Below are 13,074 nucleotides of genomic sequence, written 5' to 3'. Positions count from 1 at the left end.
CTTTCATTCCCTGAATTTTCCTGGGGAGATTGTCTGTCTGTGGTTCAAGAGGAGGTCTCTTGCAGGCTGAGTTTTCAAGGAGGAGGCATTCAGGGTTTGTAGCCTGGATCCTTCCCCTGCCTGAGATCCAGCCCCTAGGCATATCTTTAAAGATCACTTGGATTCTACAAGGCTGTGGAAGAGTTTCTCTTGATATTGGTGCCAGACATCACTCTTAAAAACTCATGCTCTACACTTTATGGTCCTGGCCTTGTTCTCTGGGCTGTGTTCATTACATGGCCTAAGATGTCTGTGCAGAAAAGACAGGGATGCAAGGGCTAAATCAGCAGGAGAACTCTCTAGGCAGCCAAGAAGGAAGGTAATAAGGAAGGGTCTCTGTGGCAGCTCACCTTTGGAATTAAAAGCTTATGAGACTAGACCAGAGCTTTACCCAGTGTGACTCTATCCTGGGACAAAATTGAAACCTCCCAGGTGTGACTTGACTGTGACTCTGTATTTGCCCCTGCTTCCAGAAAAGGAACCATCAAATAAGAAACAGTGTCTTCATGGAAAATAAAGGCTTAGTGCCCCCCCCTCAGACTTTTGATACCAAACTCAGGTAAGTTTCCATCCATGCCCTAAGTGCCTTACTCTGTTGGGGTCTTTTTACGTATCACTTTTTGAAGGACAGCTTTGTGCTCTCGAGGACACATAAAGGAGGCATTAGTCACCATCCAGGAGAGTAGGTACATGGTCAGAACCTCCCTACTAAGGCTGCCACATCTACCCAGATGTGCAGCTGGACTCCACAGCGGCCCCAAACTGAGGCTTTGCCCATTAAGTGGCCATAGCTCCTGTTTGGAATGGTGGAGGTCCCATGCCCACAGAGGTGCAACAGCATGAGGACCAACCAGTGGTTCTCCCTAAAAAAAATAAAGCCACAGCTCTCTAGAAATCCTTTAGAATCAGAAGGACATAAAATATATCTGTCAAACAGGTAAACTTTAGGCTGGTTCAACAACTCCATTAAAAGTGTTAACTCAGTGTATGGGTGAGTGTCCTTCACAGGCTTCTCTGACTGGGCAGACCATATCTAAAGCACCAGCAGCAGCCAAAGCATCAGTGCATCCAGAGGCAGAGAACTCACTGAGGAGACCCAGACATGGTGAGAAGAGGAGCTGGAAGAACTTTTCGTGAACACAAGCAACTGGAAGGCTGCATTGTGAATGTGCTCCCCATTATTCTAGCAATTCAAAAAGGATTGACAGGTCGTCACGCATGAGGTAGGAAACCTTTCCAAATTTAGTAGCTCTTTGGGTTGAGACAGTCCCTACTCACTACCACCTTTCTCACTCTACCCTTAGGAGTTCATCCCACCTATTTCATCAGTTGAGAAGCAGTGCTCTGAATAGTTAGAAGACAGGCTTATAGTTCAGACAAATCTGCCTGGGTTCAAATCACCGTTCACCACTCTAGCTGTGTGGCTCAGGAAGAACTGGTTTACTTAAGGCAAGAGGAACAGGAGCAGGTCCAGAAGGACACTCGCAGTACTTCTTAAACTTCACCTCAATTCTCACCATATTACCTGCTCTCAGTCTTAAAGACAGACACTTGCCACTGCTCTGCTCAGTAAACCCAAATTCTCTGGCTGCAAGACTCCACAGTCTTCTTTTTCCCCTTGAGAGAATACCAGCTGGGAAAGGCATTCCTAAACAGTAGCCACTGGAGAATACTCTGCCACCATTCTCAAGGCATTTTGTCATCCATAGATGCTGTTCTACTTGCAAGGTCTTGCAGCTTTATGTTTCCTTAGCCACTAGGCTTGGTTTATTGGATGGGATTTTCACCACCATCTCCATTCCAAGGCTTCCCAGAAGGCTCTTGCCCAAATGCTTTAGTGGGCTGCTGCTTCTCTCTCTTAGAGCAGGCCCAAAACTAGCCCTTCTCGGTGTCCAGATTTCCAACACATCTTGGACCCCCTTCCTCAAAAACAAACACAGAAGCTTGTATGTGTATTATTTTCAGATGGACTATAGCAGTCATCCTCCAAATAGTCCAAATCCTAGGTTAGCTGACACCAGAAATTGGGACTAGCCAAGCAGTTTTAAGCTGTTGAGCCACACGCTAACCAACCTGCATGACTTAAGAGGCCTCTAAAAGCCCAGGAGTCAGCTGTCACTCCTTTCCCATGGTTTATAATCTTTCTGCTGGTACCAAACAGGATATAAAGAATCGCAGGTCAAACAGTCTTTACCCACGAGAAACTCACCATCTACTTATGAAGACAAAAATATGTATACAGAAAAAAAAATGCATGATCAGATGCTTTAAAAAGAACACCTGCAATAAGCAAAATCAGTTCAAGGTTACAGGTGAAGATGAACCAAGTCAGGTCCTTCCTTGAGCATGAGCAAACGAGCTATTCAACAAGAGGGTGTTCCAATGGGGAACTGACGGGGCTGCAGGCTTAAACTCACTTGGCAAGCAAGGGAGGGACACAGAACCTTCTGTGTGGGCTAAAGACTGGAGAGCAGGGCACTATGCACGGGAAATGCTAAGAGCAGATGAATGCAACAAAATCTGGACCTGGAATAAGTCTATTAGCTCAGAAAAAGATTTCTGGCTTTAAGGATGGGGCACACAGAAACACCAGTGGGGATACCTCCACTTAGAGCCTGACTAGAATGGGAGATTCCCAATCACCTGGAAAGGGAAGAGAGACATTCAAGAAAAAGAAACTCCAGAGCCGTAAGCCTGGCTACCTGGAATGATGGGGTGGCTGGTAGAAATGGGAAAAGTATATAAGACAATCACATACTGATTTAGCTCAAGTTGAGCTTGAAATGATAGAACATCCAAGCTCCTTTGGAGCTAAGGATCTGGGACAAGGGAAAGTCGTCAGTGGTGGGAAGACCCAGGGCTCTCACCACAGAAAAAAAGCACACCCCATGGGGCCCTCTGAAACAAGCACTCCATAGTTGACCTTTATGCTGAAACCACTTAAAATCTCCATTTCTAATATAATCGTTAATGCTTTACATCCTCAGCCAAATAAAGTCAACAAAGATGGGGCGGGGGGACTAAAATTGTCCACAAACATAAAATTGACTCTTTCAAATGGGTAACATAAATACAAATAACTTGACCATGTACTTTCTTGTAGTTCTTTTGTCTTTAAACTGAGAGTCTTGAACTTTAGAAGTTCTCAAACTTTTGTATTTAGTGTAAGATTGAGCAAGTGAGTAAATTATATTGAAGGTAATGGGACCCAGTTTTACCCCTGAGATAAATACATATAGAATAGGGGAAAGCAAAGAAGAACCTGTATGTTGGATTGGGATTAAAAGTTCCAGTATGAACTCATGATTTTTAAACATATATATAATAAGTACATAATATATATACATGTTCCTCATATATCTTTATATTCACAAATTTGTATATTTCCTAGTCTGCTGAAAATACCTAGAAGCAATGACACCTCAGCATCAATGTGAACATCTGCCAATTTTAGCTTCTAAGTCACATCTACTAAAAGAAACCAGGACTCGGGAGAAATCACTGAATCCAGGGCTGGGCAAGGAAAATAGAAGATGAGCCTGGTACATTATTCTGTGTCAAAAAAATAAGGAAGTGTGCCAGAAATTATTGGGACATATGAAAAGGGTCAAAGAGCCAACTTTAAAGAAGCTCCTTTGAAATTTTAAGTGTCAAAATGAGTAACACGTTAAATTTTAAAGGAATCCATGAGTTTGTTCTTTCTTGTTTGATACATTCATTCACTAAAAGAAACATTTATGAAACCCCTACTATATACCAAACAGATTTCAACTATAATATATGCTTCCTAATCTCATCTCTTGGGGGTGGAGTAGGGATGGACAGGGAGAAAAAAAATGTAACGAACTAGTTAATGTGTGTTTGAAAATTTGACAGGGTGACAGCATAGTAAGAAAAAGTTATTTTAGGAAAAAATGTTTTTTAAAAAAGAATGAGTCTAAACAGATACTGAAAAAATTTAAACAGAAAAGAAAGCTCTTCCAGGAGACTAACAACTAACAAATGCAGACAGTGATAGGGTTAGAAATGCAAACATTATTAGAATCAACACAGGATAGCTGATTGAGACAAGAATCATCAATGGATTACTAAAAGTACTGGATGAAAGTTTGTTGACAGGCTTAAAGAATGTCCCCAGATCAATTATTTTTAATATTTTTTATTTACTTATTTGAGAGAGAGAGGAAGAGCATGAGCAGAGAGAAGGAGAAGCAGACTCCCGCTGAGCAGGGAGCCCGATGCGGGGCTCGATCCCAGGACCCCGAGATCATGACCTGAGCCGAAGGCAGACGCTCAACCGACTGAGCCACCCAGAGGCCCCTCCCCAGATCAATTATTAATTACAAAGAAAAAATGGTAACCTTTGCAGCCACCACTGTAAGTGATGAGTCAATTTCATCAATAATGGAAAAAACTAGTATAATGTGCTTCCTAACGTGATACAGAGAAAGAACATTGTGTATAACTCTTACCTAGATCTGAACACCTGGAAACAATCAAATCAAACCCAAATTGAGGGATATTCTACAAAATAACGGGCAACCACTCTTCCAACAAATGTCAATGTAATGAAAGACTGTAAAACAATGAGCCTTGGTTCCTAGAAAATAAACACTGATGTTTGGTGGTGCAGGGGGATAAAGTGTCATGATTCTGCAAATTACTCTCAAATGGGTCAATAAAAATAGTAATTATATATTTATGAAAGAGATGTAGCAAATGTAGACAATTAACTAGATAATCTAGGTGAAAGGTATACAAATACCACTCTTGCAACATTTCTATAGGTTTGAAAATTTCCAAAATAAGTTTTTTAAAATGTGAGAACACATTTCTAAAAAGCACCTAATATAGAGCACTACAGCTTACCTAGCATCCATTCTGCCAGACATAACTGCAAACATCCCATTTAATCCTCAACAATTCCCAGAGGAATTAAGGGCACATTATTAAATACTATTTAAAAGTAAGGAAACTGAAGCCTAAGCAGTTAAGTACTCTGCCCTAAAAGCTGCTTATCTCACCTACAGAGAAAAAGAAAATCTGGGGAAAAAGGAAAAAAATACAAAGAGGTGTCATATAAGGGTCAGCTCTAAGTGACAATACTCTGTGTACTGTTTTCTTGATTTTTCAGATTTCTACCATAAAAAATGAGATTTGCTCAAAAAATACCAGTTAAAACAAATTTTTAATAAAGCAAGTAATTTTACAGTAAGGCATAAATGAAATCTTCCTAGAATTTAATAAACAGCCATTGCAAGTAATTACTGGTATTTAGATTTCCAGGTATCATGATTGCAAAAGGCAGGGATGGGTACGAATGGCCAGGCAGTAATTGGCTCTTGGTTTATTATCCTTTGATTCGTTTACAGTGGAATATTTGCATGTTTCCTCCAAGGGCGCTGTACCTTCTTGCTGGCCAAGACATCCAGGTCACAGCAGATTCGGGCTCGTGTAGAGGAAGGCTGGATGATGTCATCCACAAATCCTGGTGAAGCACAGAAAAGGAAGTAGATCATCTGCATCCCCAGATAATGCCACCCCCCAATCTGTGTTCAGCCTGGGTACCATCTCTGGGGCCGACAGTGTGAGCAGGACCCAAGTTACTATAAGAGGGCATGGACCCTGTGAACCTTCCCCTGCATCCTAGGAGCATCCCTGTTCCTCTGGCAGGGCCCCAGCTTCTGGCCTAGGAGCACTTGGCAAGAAAATGAAATCTGATCCCCTCCCTGCCAAGATGAAGTCAAAAGTTAAGAAAATACATTTGCATTTTCAAAAATCACTACACTTCCTCCTATCCCTGTTAACACAAGCCCCTCTGCAATGTGATTTCACAACTCCTCCCATCAAGGATTTAATTTCCTCACTTGACCTTGTGACTTGCTTTGGCCAACAAAATGTGGCAGAAGTGATACTGTGCAATTTCAAAACCTAGGTCTCAAGGTGCCTTGCAGCTTCCTCTCCCACCCTCTTGCTGCCCTCAGGACACCATCAAGTGTGAAGTAACCTTAAGAATAAGAAATCATGTGCAGAGTCTAGCGGACAGCCAACAGCAGCCATGTAAGTGAAGCCATCTTGGACTATCCAGCCCCAAACTACCAATTCGCTATCTTTGCATGATTGATCCCAGGCAAGACCAGCAGAACCACCTAATTGAGCCCAGACCAAACTGATGACCCTCAGAAACATGAGCAAAAAAAAAGGGGAGGGGCGCCTGGGTGGCTCAGTTGGGCATCTGCCTTTGGCTCAGGGTCCTGGGATCGAGGCCCATGTTGACCTCCCTGCTCAAGGAGCCTGCTTCTCCCTCTCCCCCTACCTCGTGCTCTTTCTCATTATCTCTCTCTCTCTCAAATAAATAAATTCTTTAAAAAAAAAAAAAGTTGTTTGTTTAAGCCACTCTGTTTTAGATTGGTTTTTTACACAATACTTAGGTAACTGGAACAACACTAAGAAATTTAGCCATTTCAGTAATGTTGTGATGATCCTAGTTACCAAAGCAGCATATATACCGTCCTTAAGTGATGACTGCCCAGCGACAAGCCCACCCCTCACTCATCTCCAGATTCAACTGTAAGAGCAAAGGACGGTCATGTGAGACTCTGGGAGTAAAAGAATGAGCAAGTGACCCAGCAAATGACCAATGCTGCCCTCCCCACCACAGTCCCTACCTCTCACTGCAGCAGGAAAGGGGTTGGCAAACTTCTCGATATACTCCACCTGAGCAGCTTCCACATTCTCATGCCCTTTGAAGATGATCTCCACAGCACCCTGTCATGAGAGTAGTTAATGAACTTAACTGGCAGTCCCAACCTGGGTAGACCTCCCTCAACTCACTATCACAGTGTGTGGTTGTGAACTTCACGGTAAATCAAAGTGCTCTGGAGAGAAGGGCCTAGAGGTAAGCACTGCTGGAGTCAACCATCATGACTCCAGGGCCTAGATGATGGGATGTTCAGCTGTGGCCCCAACCACAGGCAGCCGGGCAAAGCCAGTCGTTTGTGTCCCCAGTTCCATCCCACTCTGTCCACTTGCATCTATCCTTCTCTGAGGCCAAGATGTTTGGCCTGTTTTCCATCATTAGATCCATGGTCCCCTGCATCAAGGGAAGTCAAACGCTGTTTTCCTTTTTTCTTATCCTGAGTACACAGTTCAGTGGCCAAAGGCAGACAGACTGGACTGCAAATATAGAAGTACGGAGGACTAAAAGATGAGCCCTGACCTCAGAACCCCTAAAAGTCAGCTATGGGGAGAGTCAAGGGAGTTACCTGGTACAATCCCAAGAGCTGTTTCAAAGCAGGAAAGGAGTGGGGACCAGGCTACTAAGCAACAGTAGTACAGTAGTCCCTGCTCATCTGCAATTTCAGTTACCCAGGATCAACCACACTCCAGGAGACGACAGATAAACCTCCTGACACCAGTGCCTATGGTCTTCACCTCACTCCATCTTATCTCACATCACAAGAAGAGTGAGGACAAGATACTTTGAGAGAGAGACCACATTCCACAACTTTTATTACAGCATATTGTTTTAATCATTCTGTTTTATTATTGTTAATCTCTTACTGTGCCTAGTTTATAAATTAAACATTATCGTAAGTAAATAAGTATGTATATGAAAAAACAACATATATAGGGCTCGGTATTATCCTGGTTTCAGGCCTCCACTGGGGGTGTTGGAGCGTGCCCTATATGGATAAGGTGGGGCACTGCTATACCTTGCCCACCAGGGCAAGTCACCAGGAGTCACCAGGGGTCAGAACTACGGTTCAGCTTCCATGGGCTAAAAGGAATGGCTCTAGCCACCCCACCCCCCCCAGCCCAAGAGAGGAGATGGAGTTACAGGCAATATCCAATCCTCCCAAAGGCTAGTTCAGCTGACTAAATCCTTTCCCCTTTACTGATAATCTCAAAACCCCCTCAGGGGCCCTCTCACCCTGAGCGTGAAGATACCAGCACGTGCCTGAAGTGCGAGTGCAGGACAGGAGCCAGAGCTGGCCCTGGGGCTCAAGGTGGGAGACTTTTCAAGGTCCAGACCCCAACTCCCTGGAATCCTGGCCCATCTGAGGGGTCTGAGCCTCTCTCCAACATTTCCCACCTATGAGCTCCTGCTGGGAGAGTGCAGTACCCAGACCCAGGCAAAGAGAAAGCTAGAAGCCCTCACCTTTGCTCCCATGACTGCAATCTCTGCTGTAGGCCAGGCATAGTTGATGTCACCACAAAGGTGCTTGGAGCTCATGACATCATAGGCACCACCATATGCCTGGAACAGACCCAAATGCTGAACGTTAGAGCCTGAATCAAACAGATCATGCCCTGAAACATCCTAGGAAGCCAAGTGAAATGAGGACAAAAAGAGAAGAGCCCTCCTGGGCTACTGAAGGCCCACTGTCTCTGAGGCCAGGAAGCCAGAGAAGAGAATACCTAGACACAACCCAGAGGCCTTTCACAGTTAATGTTCACTGTCTTTCCTGGCTTTGTCCCACTGATGCTTTCAGTTCCCAGACATGACCACCGACATATCTGCAGGGTGTGTCCACAGGGCTGTAAAAATGCTGCCCTCAAAAGATCTTTTTAAGGGTGAGCAAGGTATACTCCTTTTCCCAGCCCTCCTGAAACTCTTAGCCAGACCTCCAAACGTGGCCAAGCTGCCAGAAATGGACTCCTAGATTCTGATACAAGTTCCTCACCTTCCTGGTGATGACTGTGACTTTGGGTACAGTTGCCTCGGCAAATGCGTAGAGAAGCTTGGCACCATGCCGGATGATGCCTCCGTATTCCTGTGCTGTGCCTAGATCATGAGGAAGAGTTACTAGATACAAAACTCCTCACAAGGTTTGACTGCCACTCTCAGTTATGAGGTCTTCCCCTGCTCCCCAAAGGGCCAAGAGAGAGCCACCCCCACCCCATAGCCCATCTTCCAGACACCTAGAATACAGAGATGTCACAAATACTTAGAGATTTTTCCAAGAAAACCTCCAAATAAAGTGGGTGCCTTACTGGGCAAAACCACCTCTCCTAGCCCCCCCCACTTCTGTCAATGACTTACCAGGCAGAAAGCCAGGGACATCAACAAAAGTGATGAGTGGAATATTGAATGCATCACAGAATCGGACAAAACGAGCCCCTTTCACAGATGAATTAATATCCAAACATCCTAGAATGAGAGGGATTATCCATGCTGAGCTTCTGGGCAATTTCCAGTTCCACCCACATGGGAATGTACCCTCAGCAACCATCCAGAGCTGATTTTTATGGAGGCATCAAAGTTTCCTCATCAGGGAATGTAAAGGGGAACCCTTACACTCCAGGAAAAAAACAGGGAAGACAGGAGAACCCATCCAGGAGTGGCCTCGGCTCTGAGGGCACAGACTCTCTTGCTGGGAGCACAGCCTATTGCAGGCAGCGAGACTCTGCCTCATAGGCTGAAGGACTGCTGCCACCTGGGGTACAGCCTGACTTCCCCACATGGAACCAATAGTGGGAGGTATCATTCAAGGGCTGCTCTTAGAGACTCCCTGTAGCTTGGAATCAGATTCTGGCTTCACCAGTTATACCTATGTGCCCTTGGGAATTTACCTTTCTGAGCCTGAGGTTCCTCACCTGCAAAGTTGGGATGTTACTACCTCCTATCATAGTTGTAAGGATTAAAGGAGATGGTATCTGTAAAGTGGCACAGAGTAAGAGCTCAGTTACTAGTGTATCTCCTCTCCTAGAATAGTTCCCAACATACTGTACGAAGCCACATTATCCTGATGCCAAAACAAAATAAGGACATCTTAAGAGAGGAACAGAGACCAAACTCTCTTATGAACACAAATGCAAAAATTCCTAAGATATTACCAAATCAAATCCAGCAATATATAAAAACACAAACACATCCTAACCAAATGGGGTTTATCCCAAGAAGGCAAGGTTAATCTAACATGAAAACCAATGAAATTATACTAAATAAAGGAGAAAAACCATATAGTCTTCTCAACAGAAATAAATAAAGATCTGACAACATTCAATATTCAGTCGTAACTCAAAACTAGCAGTGGGGCACCTGGGTGGCTCAGTCGATTAAGCAACCAACTCTTGGTTTCAGCTGAGGTCATGATCTCCAGGTGATGAGATCGACCCTGGTGTTGGCTCCACACTGAGCACGAAACCTGCTTGAGAGTCTCTCTCTTTCTCTCCCACTGCCCCTCCCCCTGCTCACACGCTCGCTAAAATAAATCTTAAAAAAAAAAAAAAACTAGCAGTAGCCTAGGAGTACAGTGGAATTTTCATAACTTGACTATCTACAAAAAAAAAAAAAAAAAAACACTTATACACCCATGGATCAGAAGAATGGGTAAATTCCCAAAATGATTTATACCAGTGCTGGTCAAAAGAACTTTCTAGGAATGTTCTCTGACTGTACTACTATTCAACATGATAGTCACTAGAGCTATTAAGCACTTGAAATACAGCTACTACAACCAAGAAACCAAATTTCTAATTGTATTCAATTTTAATTATATACTATTAAATATTACTAATTATTAATGGATATTAATATATTATAAAATATAATGATATATAATGAATAAAAACATATATTGTGTTATATAATTATAATTATATACTATTAAATATATACCATTTATCTTAAAGTTTACCAAGCTAGCATACTGAACAGACCTATATTTTCGAGCAATTACTATCAAAATCATAGGCATTCTCTTATAGAAATTGATAAGCAGATTCTAAAATTCAAATGGTAATACAAAGGAAACAATAGTTAAGACGGTTTTTTTTTTTTAATTGGAAGACTTACACTAGTTGACTTTCCAAGACTTACAAAGCAGTTTCTCAACCTCAGCACTAACAACATTTTGGACTGGATAATTCTTTGTTGTCGGGGTTTGTCTTGTGTGTACAGGATGTTTAGCGGCATCTCTGACCTCCACCCACGAGATGCCAGTGGCACTCACTCCCCCACCAGAATCCACACCTGTGACAACCAAAAATGTTTCCAACATTGTCAGATGTCCCCAGGATCCTGATAGTGCCCCAAGTTCAGAACCACTGAGAACTATAAAGCTGCAATAATCAAGGCAATATGGCAAAGGCATAAAGGTAGACAAAATGACAATGAAACAGGATACATTGTGAAGAAACAGAACCACACAACTGATTTTAGACCAGACACCAAAACAATTCAATGTGGAAAGGAAGTCTTCTTAACAAATGGTGATGAAACAATTAACTATCCGTATCTTAAAAAAAACAAAAAAACCACACACACGAAATTAGACTGTTTCACACTATAAACTCTATACAAAAATCCATTCAAAATAGATCACAGACCTTAATATAAAACCCAGAACTACGAAACTAGGCAATAATATTGGATTATCTTTGCACCCTTGTAGTAGGCAAAGATTTCTTAGAAAAGACACAAAAGCTCTAATCATAAATAAAAAACACTGATAAATGGGGCTTCATCAGATGTTTAAAATAATGAGTAAAGACACCATTAATTTATTGAATAAATAAGTCACTAATCAGGAAAAAATATTTGCAATACACATATCTGACAAAGGACTCACACCAAAATATATAAAGAATGCTAGAAATCATGAAAAAGAAACTCAGAAAAGAAAAACAGGTAAAACTTCCCTCTTGCTAAATGCATTTCCTAAGATGACAGAAATGTTCTATATCTAGTTCTAGACAGTGATAACAAGGTTGTATACAATTGTCAAATTGTCAAAACCTATCAAAATGAGCATTTGAAAGCTGTATATTTTATTGTGTGTAAATTATAACTCAATAAAAGATTTTTAAATCTTTCCTTCCTTTCTATTCAAAATCTATGTTAATGATCTGAAATAAAGAATCAGTGATAAGTCCCAGAAAAAAAAAAAACAATTCTAAATTAAGAAACTGCAAAAAGTACCCAGAGGCTACACTCAAAATCAAACTGAAAAGAAAGATGAACACTGACAAGCAAAACAAGATGTAATCATTGGGGAAATGAACACAGAATTGGAAAACCTGCAGCCCCGAGCTGCCATGGAATGGGCCCCATGTCCAGAGGCCTGGCCTTAGCATCTTAGGCCTAGTCCCAGGGCTATACAGAGAGCCCGGCAATCAGAGAGTGTCCAAAGAGCCGTGGCTAATTCCTACAAGAAAAAATGAGAACCAGAACAGAAGCTCTCTATCTGAGCCTCTGAAGTGGGCTTTTAGTAACAGGGAATGAAGAAGTCAATAAAACGAAGCTTTCTTCAAAAAAGCAGTAACCTACTGAACTTCCACATCTTGCCCTCCATAAACATCACAAAGAATTTTTAAGCCAAGAAAAAGAGAACTCAAGGAACCAAATGGAATCAAGAGTTCAGGCTCCAGCCAGAGCTGGGGAGGGCCCCTGGGATAGACAACCTGGCTATTTATAGAGAAAATTTCCAGGACAAGCAAAGCAGTTTCTTAAAAAGTGAGCCTATGAAAGTCAACCTGAACCTGCAGAGGTAGTCACAGGTTGAGAAAGACCTTAAAGCAGACACAAGAAACCATCTGAAGTCTGTGCCAGGGACTGACAAAGCTAAAAGGAGAAACTAAAGGAATGTATGGACAGTTATGAACTCACTGGAGGAACAAAATACAATTTTCAATAGGTGTGAATTCCTGACTTTAAACACTTTTTTTAAACAACAAAATGGTGGAGTGGGCAGTTCCAAGCTCCTATCCTCCAACAGAAACATAACAAAACAAGCAGAAACTCTGGAATAAGTGAAGGTTTACAACAATCAAAAGAAAGACAAATCAAGAAAAAAGGCAACTTAAGGGGCACCTGGGGGGCTCAGGCAGTAGAGCATCTGACTCTTGATCTCAGGGTCGTGAGTTTGGGCCCCAAGATGGGTGTGGAGCCTACTTAAAAAAAGAAACAAACAAACAAAAGAAAAAGGCAACTTAAAAATAGTAGGAAAGCCTTGTTGGTGTTCTTAATTACACTTGCCCCACACTCTCCCTAGTTCTAGAGGGAACAAAGAAGACCTCAGTCACAAATTA

The 13,074-nt window shown here is 42.3% G+C and overlaps 1 protein-coding gene across 5 annotated transcripts in view; it reads right to left on the bottom strand.

The window, feature by feature from the left end:
- Window positions 1-5,208: 5,208 nt before the first annotated feature.
- The window catches only part of PCCB (propionyl-CoA carboxylase subunit beta), a 100,092-nt gene continuing 92,226 nt past the window's right edge, over window positions 5,209-13,074 (bottom strand). For 4 of the 5 annotated variants that reach the window (XM_027586162.2, XM_027586163.2, XM_027586165.2 and 1 more), the window contains 5 exons: window positions 9,086-9,193; window positions 8,727-8,827; window positions 8,201-8,299; window positions 6,708-6,807; window positions 5,209-5,527 (listed from right to left, as the gene is read on the bottom strand). In XM_027586162.2, coding sequence (XP_027441963.2) covers window positions 5,406-5,527; window positions 6,708-6,807; window positions 8,201-8,299; window positions 8,727-8,827; window positions 9,086-9,193 — 530 coding nt within the window. In that variant the 3' untranslated portion in view covers window positions 5,209-5,405. The remainder of the gene's footprint in view (window positions 5,528-6,707; window positions 6,808-8,200; window positions 8,300-8,726; window positions 8,828-9,085; window positions 9,194-13,074) is intronic. The other variant, XM_027586164.2, reaches the window with a different exon arrangement.

Source organism: Zalophus californianus, chromosome 1, assembly GCF_009762305.2.
Source record: "Zalophus californianus isolate mZalCal1 chromosome 1, mZalCal1.pri.v2, whole genome shotgun sequence".
Lineage (NCBI taxonomy): Eukaryota > Metazoa > Chordata > Mammalia > Carnivora > Otariidae > Zalophus > Zalophus californianus.
This window is presented reverse-complemented; position numbering and strand designations above follow the sequence as displayed.